This window comes from Heterodontus francisci, chromosome 26, assembly GCF_036365525.1.
Source record: "Heterodontus francisci isolate sHetFra1 chromosome 26, sHetFra1.hap1, whole genome shotgun sequence".
Taxonomy (NCBI): domain Eukaryota; kingdom Metazoa; phylum Chordata; class Chondrichthyes; order Heterodontiformes; family Heterodontidae; genus Heterodontus; species Heterodontus francisci.
In genome coordinates this window covers 47364408-47381765 of record NC_090396.1, presented here as the reverse complement: position 1 = coordinate 47381765, position 17358 = coordinate 47364408, and the positions used below count along the sequence as shown (strand labels likewise).

At 40.9% G+C, this 17358-nt stretch overlaps 1 protein-coding gene across 2 annotated transcripts in view; it reads right to left on the bottom strand.

Moving 5' to 3' along the window:
• Positions 1–16542, bottom strand: part of fasn (fatty acid synthase) — an 89634-nt gene extending 73092 nt beyond the window's left edge. The window contains exons 1-3 of one of the 2 annotated variants that reach the window (XM_068058167.1): positions 16354–16542; positions 4254–4398; positions 2746–2898 (exon numbers count right to left, since the gene is read on the bottom strand). In XM_068058167.1, coding sequence (XP_067914268.1) covers positions 2746–2898; positions 4254–4395 — 295 coding nt within the window. In that variant the 5' untranslated portion in view covers positions 4396–4398; positions 16354–16542. Of the gene's footprint in view, positions 1–2745; positions 2899–4253; positions 4399–15136; positions 15162–16353 lie in introns of those variants that run through there. The other variant, XM_068058169.1, reaches the window with a different exon arrangement.
• Positions 16543–17358: the final 816 nt, after the last annotated feature.

Sequence of the window (17358 nt, the reverse complement as noted above, 5' to 3'; positions counted from 1 at the left end):
TAGCTGGAAGAAACTTTGTCACTTAGCGGAGAGGTCAATAATGGGGGCATAAATTTAAGGTAATGGGCAGGAGGTTTAGAGGGGAGTTGGGGAAGAATTATTTCACCCAGAGGGTGGTTGGAATCTGGAACACACTGCCTGAAGGGGTGGTAGAGGCAGGAACACTCACGACATTCAAGTAGTATTTAGATGAGCACTTGAAACGCCGTAACATACAAGGCTACGGGCCAAGTGCGGGGAAATGGGATTAGTTAGGACGGGTGCTTGATGGTTGGCGCAGGCACGTTGGGCCGAAGGACCTGTTTCTGTGCTGTAAAACTCTATGTCTCCTTAACAAAGCCATCGCGACAGAATCAGACTTCTTAGAGATTTAACTCCTATGGATGCTTGGCAAACTGGAAACTTTTTCTGGGGTGTCTTAACGTTTTCACAGGATGAATACAGAAATCAATGACAGTACTTCAGCAGGTGATAGTTAACTCTATACCAGAGTCTCTGTAAACAAAAAGATACTATTTCAAGCAATAACATTGCCCAAGAGTGAATTCAAGACTGAATATAGACAACCTCTCATGATATTTTCACTCTTAGCAGGAGGGCAAGATGGTCTGAGTTTTTCACCAATTCCAATTCCATTAATGCCACTCTGCTAAACTAATGGAAAGTCTGAGTGCGGCATAATTAACCAGATCACCTCATCCTTCTCTCCCTTTTGAAAATGAAAAAGAATCCTAACCTAGACAAGCCAGCTCCAGTCATGGGAACTCATGACTTCCAGACAAAGGCAAACATACAACCATGTTAATTTCTGGACTATGAATTTTACCAGGAGACAAAAAAAACTGCAAGAGATTGTAGATGTCACAAAACTTGGAAGTATTGTGAACTGTGAGGAGGATAGTGATAGTCTTCATGAGGACATAAACAAGCTGGTGGAATGTGCAGACACATGGGCCAGAATTTTACGCCACCCAACGAGCTGAATGGTGGCAGGGGGGTGGTATAAAATGGAGCGGAAGGCACCAGGAGACCTTCCCGACCCACTCCTGCCTCTGCACGCATGGCGGTGGCGGCGGAAAACGGCCCACCCGCCCCAGGCTAATCTAGGCCCTTAAGTGGCCACTTAACAGCCATCGCCCGCCCCCACACGGATTTTATGCGTGCCAAGCAGGCATCCTGGAGCCGGGAGAAGCCACCTAACTAAAGCAGGTGGAAGTCCCGCCTCACACCAATTGATGCCCGGGAACCTTCAAAACACGGGTCAGATCCCCAGGTGAGGCGGAAGTGGGTTCGCCACGGACTTTTCAGTCAGTAGCCGGCTCCCGTCTGCCTATTGTAAAATTCTGGGCTATGGTAGATCAAATTTGATGCACAGAAGTGTGAAGTGATAAATTTTGGTAGGAAGAATGAGGAGAGCCAATATAAAATAAATGGTTCAATTCTAAAGGGGATACAAGAACAGAAAGACCTGAGGGTATATGTGCACAAATCACTGAAGGTGGCAGGGCATGTTGAGAAAGTGGTCAAAAAGGTAGACTGGATCCTGTGCTTTATAAATAGCAAAGAGGTTATGATGAACCTTTATAAAGCACTGGTAGCCTGGCCTCAACTGAGGTGCTGTGTCCAATTCTGAGCATCGTATTTTAGGAAGTATGTGAAGGCTCTGGAGAGGATGCAGAAAAGATTTATGAGAATGGTCCCAGGTATGAGGGATTTCAGTTACAAGGACAGATTAGAGAAGTGGGGCTGTTGTCCTTAAAGAAAAGATGGTTGACAGGAGATTTGATAGGGTTGTTCAGAAGGGTCTGGACAGAGTAGATGGGGAGAAATTGTTCCCGTTAGAGGGAAGGGTTGAGAACCAGACGACACCAATTTAAGGCGATTGGCAAAAGAAACAATGGTGACCATGAGGAAAAAAAATGTTACTCAGTGAGTGGTTAGAATCTGGAATGCGCTGCCCGAGAGTGTGGTGGAGGCAGATTCAATTGTGGCTTTAAGAAAGGGAATTGGATAAGCACCTGAGCAGCATAGATTTGCAGGGCTATGGGGAAAGAATGGGGGGTGTGGGAGTAGCTGAGTTGCACTTGCAGAGAGCTGCCACGGACATGACTGGCCAAAGAGGCCTCCTTCTGTGTTGTAACCATTCTATGGTAACAAAAGAAAATGGGTAGGCATGCAGCCAGCCATTCATCCTTGAAGACATCTCTGTAATAACAACAGATAGACCTCAGGTGAATATTTATAGTTCACAAAGCTTTTTTCTGCTTTAAAATGGAGCAGGATTTGTTTTAATTGATATTAAAATTACTGCTCAAATTGTGCACTGAAAATGAAGTGCTTTAATCGAATATATAAAATGCAGTATTTTTTTTTTAAGAGATACAGCACTGAAACAGGCCCTTCGGCCCACCGAGTCTGTGCCGACCAACAACCACCCATTTATACTAACCCTGCAGTAATCCCATATTCCCTACCACCTACCTACACTAGGGGCAATTTACAATGGCCAATTTACCTATCACCTGCAAGTCTTTGGCTGTGGGAGGAAACCGCAGCACCCGGCGAAAACCCACGTGGTCACAGGGAGAACTTGCAAACTCCGCACAGGCAGTATCCAGAAACGAACCCGGGTCCCTGGAGCTGTGAGGCTGCAGTGCTAACCACTGCGCCACTGTGCCACCCTAGAAAATTTCTACAACCCTAGAAAATATTTTCTACAAAACAATTGAGAATGATTGTGCACACCTCCATCCACAATAGCTTCATATGCAATCTCCAGTATGATCCTGAGCTGGGGGTCCATTGTGTCTGCTTGCTTGGGGTGGACACCAAAGAAGGATGCATCGAACTTGCTGATATCCTTCAGTTTTCCACTTCTGTGAGGGAGCCCATACAGTCCTGGGGAGAAAAACCAAATTAAGTGTCAATTCCTCAACTTATGTTAGATAAAGGAAGAGAAATGTTCACTTACTACTAATCTGTGCTGTGTTGTGGAGAAGGGAGTAAAGATGATAAATGAAGGCCATGCACCTCTAAGAGAAGGGAGGTGAAACCAATTCAACTTTAAGCACTTGTACCTTCAGCAGAAAGAACTAGTAAAAATTATTTGCCCATTCTCTCAGCTGAAGAATTGTGTACAGGGAGATGCAAAAAATGGGGAGAATTTAGAATGTGCAAATTTATAATATTTGCATTTATATTCAGCCTTATTGCATCAAAACATTTAATGCAATGAATTACTTTTGAAGTGCACTGACTGTCATTATATAGACAAATGTGACACCCATTCTGCTTCAGCAACATTACACAAAGAGCAAAGAAAGGAATGCAGAGTTAGTCTTCTTTGTTAGTGCTATTTGATTGAGGAAGCTATGTTGGGTGGGACACTGGAAGAACTGGAGAACTGCTCTCCTTCCAATTGTGCCATGCAATCTTCAGTGCCGACTTGAACCATCAGTAGTATTAGTTAGGACATTTAATTTAATGTCTCATTCAAAAGGCAGCACCTTGAACAATGCACTCAAAATCTTGAATAAGGCCAGAAGGAACCAAGCTGATGCACATTTTTCACAATAATTAAACACACATTTATTTCTTCAAAACTGATAAATACTTCCAGATCTTTATTGTTCAAGGAGCTTAATGCTGCATTTGTACTACAACTGAAAGCAGCTGCAGTATATATCCAGAATAAGGGGCTGATCTGATTCTTAAATGAAGCAGAGTGAGACTCCTTTCTGCAGGAAATATAACAATTTCATTCCAAAGACAGTTGAGCCCTTACTCTGGATTTACACTGCAATTTTATAGTGTTCGTGAGAAGCTAAACCATTTTGCACTAATATAACAGTTGTTGCGAGAAGCTTCTCTTGTTTTACATATCAGTGGAACCAATTATCATGGTCCCCTGGAATAAACAACCATTATTTTTACTTACAAACAGAAAAAAATGTTTGGTTGGCAAAAAGATGAATAATCTTCTCCCTCTTCTAAATCTCGACATCATTTTATACATGTCTCACAAACCCATATTTCTGCTTCCACTAACGCTTGCATTTAATAAAAAATAATACTGTTCCTGTAATTAATAAATAGTTAAACAAAACCTAACAAAAGCATTTTTAACAAGGAAACTGCACAAAAGATTCGCAGTAGATAATGCTGAGCAACACAAGAGGTTTTTTTACTTGACCTTTATTCCAACAGTCCATTATACTCATTAATCATGGAAATAAAGAGCAAACAATACTCACCTGGCTTCCATCGTCTACCATCATCTGTTACCATGTCAACACCATTGATGAGATTATCCCAAAATTCCTGCAGGTTGTCCGACTCTGGCAGTCTTCCTGCAATTCCTGCTATCACAATATCCTCCATTTTGATTCTTCTCATAGGCTGCAACAAAAACCAACAAAACCCATTCAAGAACTTGCATTTATATAGCATTTTTTCTTGACTCAGGATGTTTATCTACTGTCGTAATATTGGAAATGTAGCAGCCAATTAGCACACAGTAAGGTCTGAAAAACAATAACCAAATAAATGACCAGATAATCTGTTTTAGGTGGTGCCATTTTGCTGCAATTAGTCTTTTCAAAGCAAAATCACTTGGCTCAACTGCACAGGATCACCTGTGCATATTCTGCCCAGATACAGGCATTAGTCAAAGGTCAAGCCCAACTTGTAGATTGATTGCAGTGACAGGCGGGAACTCAAGCTTTGCCAGTTGCTGCTGCTCCCGCCCCAGGATCATGATATGTGCAGTAGATATGTCCAGGGGAAAAAACAGCCAAGGGGAAATAAATTCCAATTGCTCATCTGCTGTCAATGGAGAAAAAAAATAGTACATTGAATTTTGTTTGGAAACTCATAGAATTGCCCGTGAGCGTACTGCTCAGGTACGGATGTCAGCCAAACGGCAAACACTTCGAAAACAGAAAGCAAATAACTTCCATCTCTAACAGCACAAATAATGCATTCTCAATCCAATTCAAAAGGAATTTCAGACAGTTTGTAAACACAGCCTAACGCATCTATCACTTCGTTGCAGTGCTCTCATTAAAGCCAAAAGCCCAATCCAGCTTTGGATGTTGTATAAAACCACGATATTAATTAGACATTAATAAAGTCCTCAAAAGGAAATAGTTTAATTGTTGGGCAATTTAAGTGTAGGTCTGAAGCTAGGCCATTGAAGCACTGCATTACAAACACTGCCGGTTTAGGCCATTACACAATAGGAGAGATGCAGCAGCCACTATTGGAGTGATTCAATGGGTACTGATGCTGTCTCATCTCTTAGGGTCTAGCTGCTCTGCACGATCAGGGTATGATTCCTTCAACCTAATACAGGAAATACGATAACAAAGGATCACCTTATGCCATCACACAAATACCACACCGAGCTCTTTATAAATAGGCACCAATACAGTTTATATTTCTTCAAAACTCAATACTATTGGTCTACACTGGACCAAAATATTATCACTGGGGGCAACACAGTGCTCTGAACTACACTGCTTCTCATATCCTGGTCAGGTTTGTCAATGCATCACATATGTTTTCGACATCTCCACTTGATTTTTCTAGACATTCCCCTCTACGTACTTTGATGTCAATGCAGCAACCGAAGGCTAAAAATCAGTGCATAGCTTTTCATCCGTTTCACTATTTTTTTTTCAATCTACCCTTAAAATTTATTTCCAAACTATTGTTTACTGTCAAATTGCTTCTTTTTAAACCACATTATTTGCCTGTCCTTGCTATTAACTTTTCTGACTGCTCTTTTTTATATTTCTCTCCTGTTTCTCTCTTGTTCAGCTTGCATGCCAGAGTTGGGATTGAAAGGTGCAGGAGGGGCTGCAAGGGAGAACTTCCTGCTCATCAAATAGTGCCATAGGATCTTTGTGTCCACCTACTCAGGCTGAAAGAGGATATACCTGCAGATTTTCTGCTTTCCCAACACTGGTATCCTGTTGAACCCTAAACTGAGCTTCAAAACCCATAAATAAAAACAGCAAGTGCTAGAAATACTCAGCAAGTCTGGCAGCATCTGAGGAAAGAGAAACAAAGTTCAAAACCCATATCCTATCGTCACAAGAGTTTTGTTTTTGTATTGAAAGCTTGGAATTCTGTGTTTTTAAAAACTGAGGAAAGGATTTTTTCCTCTGTGGACACTGATTGCTGAAACTTGGTAGGTATAAACTGAGTGAAATACACAGACTGCAAGGCACCTGTTTCCAAACAACTCAGCCGGGGAATGACAGGGCACGATTCAGGACTGCCATGTGACTGGATTGTTGAAGTTAGTTTCACTTTTGCATTGTAAAGGACCAGTGAGCTAGACAAGGAGCAAGCAGTTGAAATCTGGCTGTGACCCACCTGGAGGCCAAAGAAAAAGACCTCTCTCTGTAAAGGAAGCCCGCATCTCGAGAAGAAATCCTGCATTTGAAAGGTGGCAGATTCCTAGTGCCTCCTGTCTCTGAAGAATTCCTGCATCCAGTGTGGTTCCTGTTGCTTCCTGTGTTTTGGGAAACCCTGGAGTCTGCAGAAAGCTTCTACTGCTGTATTGTTGCTGTGAGTCCTGAGCAGACTGGTTGCTGCATCCCTGCTAAAAGACCTGTGTGACGCCTGCTGCAGACAAATAGCCTTGACTGCTTACCTATCACTGACTGTTCATCAGCCTCGCATGGTCAGACTTCGAGAATGTGATAAACTCAATCATTTTATTTTTTCCTTTTTATTCCTAAGAAACAGCTGTAAACCAAAAATTCTATTTCTCCGATGAACCTTTTTTTTTGAATGTATGTGTGTGTGCATGAGGACTAGGAAGAATAAGAATTTTAAAATATCTTTTTATATAAATATAGAGATTTATCTCATTAGTAGTTAAGACGTATTATTTCTTTTCTAATAGTTAATGCTGTTGTTGTTTAAAGAAACCTGGTTTGTTGTGCTTTATTCTGGAGGACAAATAGTGCGTCTAATTTGGCTATTCTTGGCAAGTGAAAAACCTTCTTGATATGCTGTGACCTGTGGAGTAGTGGGACTGAATTAACAGTGCATTACTCCCACCTTGGTCTTAACACTATTGATCACAAAGACTGCTATTTCCTCTGCAACAATGTCTGTCTTCACTCCTACCTCACTGTCACAATACCAAAACCCTTATCCACACTTTTGTCACCTCTAGACACAAATTCTCCAACATTCATCAACCCACTCCTCTTTGTTGGCCTCCTATCCTCCATTTTCCACAAACTCCAACATTTCTGAAACTCTGCTATTCGTATCCTGCGCCTCACTCAGTCCTGCTTGCCAATCTCTCCTGCCCTGGATGACCAACACTGGCTTATCTTCCAGCGCATTAAATTTAAAATCCCTGTTCTCATCTTCAAATCATTTCATGGCCCCACCCATCTTAACTCTGCAACATCCTCCTGCCTTACATTCCCTCCCATGCCTTTCAGGTTATTCACTCTGCTTTACGTACATTCCCCTTTCCTTCACCTCACCATTGGCACCAGAGGTGACAGCTAGCTCAGCATTTCTTGCTGAAACCCCCTCCGCCTCATTTGCTGTCTGTGGACCCTTGCTGAGCACAATTTAACTGCCACATCTGTCTACAGAATAATAGTGACTACACTTCAAAAGTAATTTATTGGATGTGAGAAAGACTATATGGAACTTCTTCATTTCTTTTTCAGTAGTTTGAATTGGACACTTAATTATGGTCGTAGGTTTTTGTGTATGTCAGACACACGCTAGAACTAACGTAAGAATGGTTTCCATCTTTGCTTGTTAACTCTTCCTTCTTTCTAATGTTTATGTTCCATATCCTTCATGTTCGTAGGAACATAGGAGCAGCAGTAGTCTCTGTCCCTCTCACTTAAGCTGCATGCTAGTCTAATCGTGTTGCCCTCCCACTTGTTGTACCTTCCCTCATGTTCCATATGTATCAGTCTGCTGCCTCCTGCTCTCAGTGAAAGTTGAGAAATCCGACCACAAGCCTGGGATAGAATAGTCTCCCTAGGAATGCAAAACTGGTTTAGTCTCAATGGAAAATAGATTAGTTTCACATTGCAGGAAAGACAGAAATATCCCAGTTTTCTGATTGATTTTAGAAGTCAGCAGGTTTTTACATAAGCAGGCCAACTAGAAGGGCAGGAATGGCACAGAAGAGAGGCAGGTTGGATGGGAAAAGGGCAGACAAATGGAGTGGAAGAGGAACAAGCAGGTAGGTCAGTTTGGAAAGAAACATAGAAGCATATTGCAGTTGCAAAATTCTGTGGATTCCATTTTCCTGCTTAAATTCTATATTTGATGATTCAAACCTGATCAATTACAGAACCTGTGTCAATGGGACAGAAGCATTGAAACCACAGCATACAACTTAATAACATAATTATGTTATCACAGATGCAGCATTCATGTCCAACTGTTTCTGAATTTTATACATTTGGGTCATATCTATGGTTATTTCTGGAAATGTAAATGTTATCTGTGTTAGTCATAACAAGAAAAATATCAGTGTAACATTAAAACATCAGCGCATGTTGTCTGCACAGTATTCGTGGCACACTGATATGTTTAAACTGCCAATGTCTTCAGCTGGATTGATTTTTTTTTTCTATAGGCTTTAGAGGTTTCTAATTGACATTACTGAACACATGCTTGAACATGCCTCCAAACGATTTCACAATTTGTGGATAAATTAATATTGTAATTGCCAGTTGCAGAATGTGTACATCTAATTGTTCAAGTCTCTCACAAGGTGTTATATTTTGACAATTTAGCTGCAATCATTTTCAACTTATATTTTTAATATCATGTCAATCAGTATTGTATACATATAAAACACCATTGACTATGATTTGCAGAAACTAATATTTTTGGAAATGATGTTAATATCCCATTTTTATCCTACTCAACGTAACAGAAATAGAAGGCAAGAACAAGGTTAACAAATGTATTAAGAAGGAAGTTAATTTACATGAATCAACTCCTCCCCACTTACCTCTGGGCTGGAACAAACGAGCACAGAGAAATCACGATCTCCTTCAGCGAGACTAATGTCCTTGAGCTCAGAAAGCTGCATTCACTGATCCCTCTTCCAGCTCCCTCTCATTTCTCTCAACAGTACCTTGGTAGCAATTGTTCCTTAAACTAACAATTCATTTTTTCCCTCTTCTAAATGTGCTGACTTATGCTGCATTGTGCGTTGTTGCTCCACGGGTGACAGCCAATCTCCAGTACAGTCAGTACTCCAATCTCCTATCAGTGCCTCACTGTTATTCATGTGTGACCCTGGACACGGAGTGCCTGCAGGCTATTTTACCATGGGGATTATCACAATATTGTCCTCACCTACCTACACATATGCATTTACATGTTCATAGGAGGCAGGATCTATTTTGTTGCCCTCTTTTTATGAGGTTAAAATTAGCAGCATGACTGAGATCAACTAACTCATCACAGACCAGGGTTTGGACCTAGGACCATCCTAATCTGTATGGTTCAATGAATTTATTAACTCACTCTTCAGGGCAGCTACTATTTAACTATGTTAAACTAAAGTAGCTTTTCCTTCAGTTCCACTTAGCTCAAATCTTCCTTAGATGATAATCATGCTTTCTAGGCTTCGCCTGGTTCAGTACTATGAACATGTAAACATTCCCCTAATTAAAAACTTGAATACTTTTCCCTAAACTGTTACAGTCTATAAATTAGATCAATTAATAACAATTCCCAAAATGGCAAGTGAAATACTGAATGTGGGCAATGGTAGTCTGTACTTCTGTCTTGTTTTATATACCTCGTCACTATTTGTTTTACACTGTAACATCAGTATCTCTGTGGGCACTAACAGCAATGCAACCTCCTTACCATAGTTCTACACCAGGGACACCAGACAGTACAGCACTGAATCAATCTTAAAAGAGAATATTTTGGTATTTCTCACATTTTCAGCATCCTCCCTCCTCCCACTCCCCAGTTTACATAACGCATTTACTACTACTTCAGTAATATTATGTTGGCTCAATACGGAGGGTAATTTTTTTTTTAAAAGTCCATTAATGTTATTGTTCTGATATAGGGCTTAAAGTTGCAGAATTCCTACAAGAGATGGGCAATAGCTTAGAACCAGTAACAATGCAATAAGCTTTTATTAAAATATATATCTATGGCTCAATATACCAGCTACTGGCACTTAATCCTTGCTAAATGTATTAGCTTTGGACTTATCTAACTGCTGTTAACTTAAGGCTTTGTTGAACTGAGCAGACATGGGGGCCATTTTTTCGGTGCTGCCCTGACTGTATGGTTTGCACAAGAAAAAAAAAAGTCAATATAGGCCTGAGTTGGACATGTTTGGGAATAGTCTATGTCTCGCCCACCATTATCCCACTCTTTCTTGATTTGTTTTGCATTTTCTTTTCGAAAACTATTTACTAACGAGGTTTTGTTCTACAGAATACACAAAGGTGTGTCTAGGAAGTAAATTGCTTCCTAGTTCAATTTGTGAAGATAATAGTGACACCAATAAAGAGCAGAAAAGAAGAATTTAAAAGAAAAGTGAAGTCAAACATTAATCTTAACTATTCCATTCCCACTTCTTTCAGTTTTGGCAGATTTTTTTTTTTAATTTACTGTTCTTAATAGTTTCTTACTGCTGAGACAATTAGTAGATTTTAATCTGTTTCCTTGTTGCAAAAGGTCCTTGTTGCCAAGAACATCCCAAAACTGCAGCCACGAAGAATATTCCCAAACATGTCCAACTCAGGCCTATATTGACTTTTTTTCTAGTGCAAACCATACAGTCAGGGCAGCACCGAAAAAGTGGCCCCCATGTCTGCTCAGTTCAACAAAGCCTTAAGTTAACACCAGTTAGATAAATCCAAAGCTAATACATTTAGCAAGGACTAAGTGCCAGTAGCTGGTAAACTGAGCCATAGATATATATTCTAATCGAGGCTTATTGCATTGTTACTTGTTATAAGCTATTCCCCATCTTTTGAAGGAATTCTACAACTTTAAGCACTGTATCAGAACAACATTAATGGCATGTTTATTTCAATATAGGAAAATGATTATAAAAACAGAGTAGTAAAATGTTTATATATGTGAGGCAGCAAAGGCAGCCGCCATTCGGGCCTTCGTGCCTGTGCTGATTCTTTGAAAGAGCTACCCAATTAGCACAATTCCCCACAGACCTGCAAATTATTCCCCTTCAAGTATCTATACAATTCCCTATTGAAATGTAAGAAAACTGAAAACCCCACTATCTCTGACTAATAACATGTGGCTAAAGAAAATGCTCTCAAAATTTGGATGGAAGTAATAGCATCAAATAACAATGCTTGATAAAGAAAATAATCTGAAGCCTGGCCTCTGTTTCCAAACATTTTCATGTAGACAGCACAACTAGTGCTAACTGAAACAGCAACAAAATATTCAATGTTCAAAAGTAAAGCTACCCTACTGCATTCTGAAGTCACAGCATTGTACAGAACTGATCTGAATTGTGCTTTGATTCGAGACTAACCGAAATCATTCAGAAAAGATTTCCCAACTCCTAGTAACAGTCTGTTGTCTGTATATAGAGAGAGATCGCCAATGTTCTCACAAACGCTGTCTTAGCTAACTGAGCCTTTCTATTGTACAGTAACAGCAGGCCGCAACCCTCACGGGTTTTAGGGGCTCAAAGCTATTTTACTGTGAATACAACACAATTAACATTCAGCCTTACATTTTTACGAGCTGCTGAAAGCTCTGCTCTCGATCCCTGAAGAAACTGTTATTTACAAGTTATACCTTGATATGGGACTCCTCTTCCAAATAAAAGCTTTATTTTAAAAAATGTTGTTCTGGGAGAAACTTACCTTTAGTGATGTCAGTACAAATACATTGATTAAAGTTAATCCACATTCTTCACCTTAAAAGTCTGAATAGACTGAAGGTAAACTAAAGCAAATGTTATCAGAAGTTTGCTTAGGATACCTGTTCATTTCCATTTACTGCATTGAGTTACCAAATACCTGCAAACATTTAAATAAAAGCAAAATACTGTGGATGCTGGAATTCTGAAATAAAAACAAGAAATGCTGGAACCACTCAGCAGGTCTGGCAGCATCTATGAAAAGACCCGAAACGTTAACTCTGCTTCTCTTTTCACAGATGCTGCCAGACCTGCTGAGTGATTCCAGCATTTCTTGTTCTTATTACACCTGCAAACATTTCTTGTATTTCCATTTGTTGCACCAATAAATTAATTTATTTTTGCTTCTATGGTGCCACACAGTTGCCAGCAAATCTATTATTTCCAACATTTATGTATGCACTGGTAAAGTATGTACATTAAACAATTCTTAAGACCACTGACAATGAAAGTAGAATACCTTTTGCAGTGGAAGTCAATTTTAATATCAAGTAGTGCACATGTTTATGCCATTGGTTTCGCCTGCTTGCTCTGATTCTGGCTTTGTGATTGGATGAATTCAGGCTACCATTTGTGCCTCTCTCAGCATTCTCTGACAGGCCCACTTTGGCACCTGTTGCCTCCTTAAGAGCTGTCATCCTAATCTCTCCCAAAGACATGTCTATCCAAACACAACTATTGGGGACTGATTTTATCATCCTCCTTTCACTTTCACATGACACCCACTGTCTGTTAATCTGTGAATCAGGTCTTCTTCAACCACAACTTCAATTGTGGGCATCATATTGACATCCTGGTTTTGATTAATGGCCTATGGCAGGGTTGGGGGCACTGACCTTAGGCTCCTTCAATTACATTCCCTCCTGCATCCATTTCTGGAAAAACATCACTAAGTCACTTACAACCGCACTCTCAAACATCAAACCACCTTTGACCCTCAATTCTGCAGCGGCTGACTTGCTCAAACATGCCCTCACTTCTACCTCTAATGCCATTGTCCTCAGCAAAAAGTTTACTCTCTCTCATTCTGATTGTTCCCCATGGCGTGACCACCATCTTTGCTCCCTCAAGCCCAAGGAGCATAAACGTCAGTATGCCCGTCACACAACTGGATTAGATATCCATCGTCTAATCTTCAACTACACCAAGCTCTACCTGGACTTGTTTTCCTCTACCAAAATGGCCGAATAATTTACGATCATCCAAGGTGAAAATGATAACCCTGGCTCCTTTTCTCTATTGCAACCATGTCCTTAAACCTCTCTTCCCCAGCTCCCTCTATACTCACTTCTAACAACAAGCGTATGGATTTTGTGATCACCAAGATAGAGATCATTAATTTAGGTGTTCTTGCTGATTCCCCTCCTTTCCTCTGCCTTTTAAGCCAAATCTCCCTATCCCATTCCTGGACTACACTAGCTCTGAACCCTCTTCTCTCTAGCTTTTCCCTCCCCCCATCTCCTCCACTAACCCTCTCTAAACTGAACTAATTCACAAGAGATATATACTCTTCCCTTGACCCAATCCCACCCAACCTCAATCCCAGACCCCTAGCTGACATTCTTAATGTTTCTCTCTCTGCAGGCACTACCTTTTACAACTGCTGCCATTGCTGCCCCCAATATAAATGTTTTCCTTGACCATCTGTCCTCACTAACTACTGGCCCATCTTGAACCTTCTTTTCCTTTCCAAAGTCTTGAACATGTTGCCATTTAGATCTGTGCCCACCTCTGCTGAATCTTCCTTTTTACATCCCTCCAATCAAGGTTTCCTTCCCTTCCTCAGCATTGCAATAACTGTCACAAATTCACTATGATCATGATGCATGACCCCATCTCATCCTCCTCAACCTCTGTACAGCCTTTGACACGGGTAAATCAAACCATCCTCTTCTAACACTTGTTGTCCAGATTTACAGTACCTCTACCAATGGCTTCTCTTCCTAACACAGAACCATCACCTCAGAAGTTCCCCCAAGGATCCACCCTTAGTCCCCTCATTTGTCATCTACATGTTATCTCTCAGTGACATCATCCAAAGCAATGGTGTTATGCTGATACCACCCATCTCTATCTATCTTGACCCTCCACTGCCTTTGTGGAGTCAGATTATTTATCTAATAACCAGTTCTGGATGAGTCGGATTTTTTGCCAGTTAAACATTCGGAAGACTGAAGTCATCAGCTTCAGCCCTAATCCTACAATCTCCTCTCCCCTGTACTCTCAGTTTCTCTGACTCTGGACTCTTTTGTATGCGACTCTCCCTTCCTTTCTTCACCCCACTATTGATGACTGTGCCTTTAGCCACCTAGGTCCCGCTCTCTGAAATTCCTTCCCCAAATTCCTCTCCTTTGTTAAATGCCACTTCTTTGACCAAGTTTTTGGTATCCCCTCCTAACCTTCTTTGCCTTGTCTCCATTTCTCCTTACACCTCTGCGAGACACCTTGCAACTACCTACATCTTGAAGTGCTATATAAATGCAAGCTGTTTTTGTTGTTGTCGTCAACAGTGCAAATACACAAGCTGATCACTCCTGAAATGAACATTCATTAGAAAACTTCATAACAAGACTTTATGCACTGCCTGAGTTTTCGGTGGAGGCAATCAAGGCATTCAAGAGGGAATTGGATTCCTATCTGAAAGGGAAGAATGTGCAAGGCTGTGGGGAGAAGGCAGGGGAGTGGCACTAGGTGAATTACTCCTTCGGAGATCCAGCACAGACATGACGGGCATAATGGCATCCTTCACTGCTGTCACAATTCTGTGAAGAAAACATAGCTTGAACAGGCCAGCTTCTTTGACTTTTACACACGTGTGAACATGGTAGTTTCCTTTTTCCAATCAGGATTTTTAAGGTTAAATAAAAATGGACATGTCAATTACTGCAGTTTTAATCCCAGACAGATTATCATGGAATTTTTTATAGGTTAAATGGTAGTCAAGGCTACTGGTTCAATAAGATGAATTATTTGCAATACATTACTTAAAATATGAATTAATACAAAAATATACAGCACAGATCTGCATTCAACATCCTAAATATAATGAAGCAGCTCAGTGGATCTCTGCCATATGTATTGGATGGAAAGCAGAAACTTCCATTTTTAAACCAACTGCTCAAGCAAAAGATGAGCAGTATCCTAGGGCTAGATTTAGAGCCAGATTAAAATATGTTTAACAGCAGTTAATACACATACTTGCAGGGAAATGATTGAATATCTTTGGCGTTAGCCCAATCCAAACAAATTTGCATATTAGAGATAAAAATAAGAAATGCTGGAACCACTCAACAGGTCTGGCAGCATCTGTGGAAAGAGAAGCAGAGTTAACGTTTCGGGTCAGTGACCCTTCTTCGGAACACATTACATATTAGAGGCCTGGAAACCCACAAAACACATCACTGACAGGCTGTAATCTTCGAGAAGTGCATGCATCCAGGCATGAATTAAGACATAAATCGATGAAATCTTACTCAGTGAAACTGACTCTGCATTATTTGTGCAGGTGTTCTCCCCATTACTGTGGGAGCAATGCAGTATTGCTGCATTTCTAGTTTTTTTATTTCAGTATTGCTGCATACTTCCTGCTTTTCTAATGCAGTCTGGATGTCAATTTCGAGTCAATTACATGTGTTTGAAATCAAACACCGAGCGGTGCCTTTCCTAATCCTAGATATTTTTCTGCCCACGCCAAGAACTGGGAGCAGTGCACTCACACAATGACTTCCCATCCCCTCCTCCACTTGCTTGGTAAGTGGGAGGCTCTTAACACATCAGAATGGTGAAAGGCGCGCCTCCACCTCCCTGAGAAATTGCAACATGTCGTCCATCCCAACATCCGCAACGTGGGGACAGATCAGAGTGTGCCATTACAAAAAGCATTTCACACCAAATCACCCCTAGATTTCACCCAAAAAAAAACCCGCACCGTGGATTCTTTCCTTTTGTTTAAAAAAAAATGCACTCTTTAAACATGAATTTGCCTACAAATTAGCATATACAGTGACAATAAAACACAAGGATGAGCCCCTATAAAAAAATGGTAGCGTTGTAATCTTAGCTCCACTGCAACATATTTCAGAGTTAATCAGATGAAAGCGGAGCTCAGAGGCAGCGCCCTGGAGATATCAATTAATGTTGCGAATCACTTCGCTCTATTAAAGAAAGGAATCACTAAATCTTTGTACAGTTCGGGGCAATCCGTTTACTCTCTCCATCAAGGTTCGTGCGCAGCCCCAACCGTGCCACAGAAACCCTTTCAAAGAAAAGACATTCCCCCATGGTTTTATTCCGATCACCCACCCCACTTTCGCCCTGCCATCTGTTCAGTGCTAGAACAACTGGTATTCCATCTTTGTATAATCATTTAGCTCATATATATATATATATATATATTACAAAAATCAAAGTCATACCTGTACTGTATTTCCTTTCAAATCCAGGAGATTTATTTGTCTCGCCTTCCTTTGTTTAGAGATGTATTCAATGAAATGGGTGCAGTATTTTTATATATTCTATTCCCTCTGCGCTGCCTCAGACTGCTGTCTCCAGAAGCTGTGCTGTGCTCAATGCTTCTCTATATTATTTAAATGGCTGATTCGCCGGCTCGACACGCCACATGGTCTGACAGATTGGGTTTTCAGCGCAGTCCAATGAGAGGAGAGGCAGGGCTGGACCACAGGCTCATGAGATGATCAACTCCCCCTTCAAACGCCTGAGAAGAACGCAGTCTCCGTAAAGGTTATTACAGTTCATGTGCAACATCACTGCACCGGACGGGCTAACAAAAAAGGTGCAGAACAAGAACAGTCTACAATCTGGAACTTGAAACACATGAAACCTCTTCCTCTCTCACCCCGGGCTGAAGCTAAATTAAATGTTTGCAAATATACTTTGCAAAGGAATAATTAATTCATTGTAGCAAGAGAAAGACAAATATCCTTTCTTACGTGTTCTGAAAATCAATACATCCCCAGACATCCAGACTACATATTTATATTATGTTTCATGTTTCTTTGTTATCTGGTCCAGATAGATTTGAGATGTTTTAAGAACTGCTTAATGTGGAACTGGCAGCAAACATTCTTATCTCATTCTACCAGTCGTGATCCTGGTCTCCGGCAGGCGGGCGAGAGGTAGGTTCTAAATGCAGGTAAGCATTCACAACAAGGAGGCATAATCAGAGGGCGAGTCAAACAGCGCCACTGCCGTGCATGTACCAACAAGTTAGAAGTAACATTGAGATCTGGGAGTAGGCTACCTGCCTGACTGCTCTCTTACCCGTGAGGGGCGGTGCAGCAGAAGGGGGGAGAAGTATCTTCGTATAATAAGGGGTGTAATTAAATTCGCTTGTTACCTCCCTGTAATCAGCTCTCCCAAAATTACCATTTTTTTTTGGATTGAACGCTGAGACTGGTTTC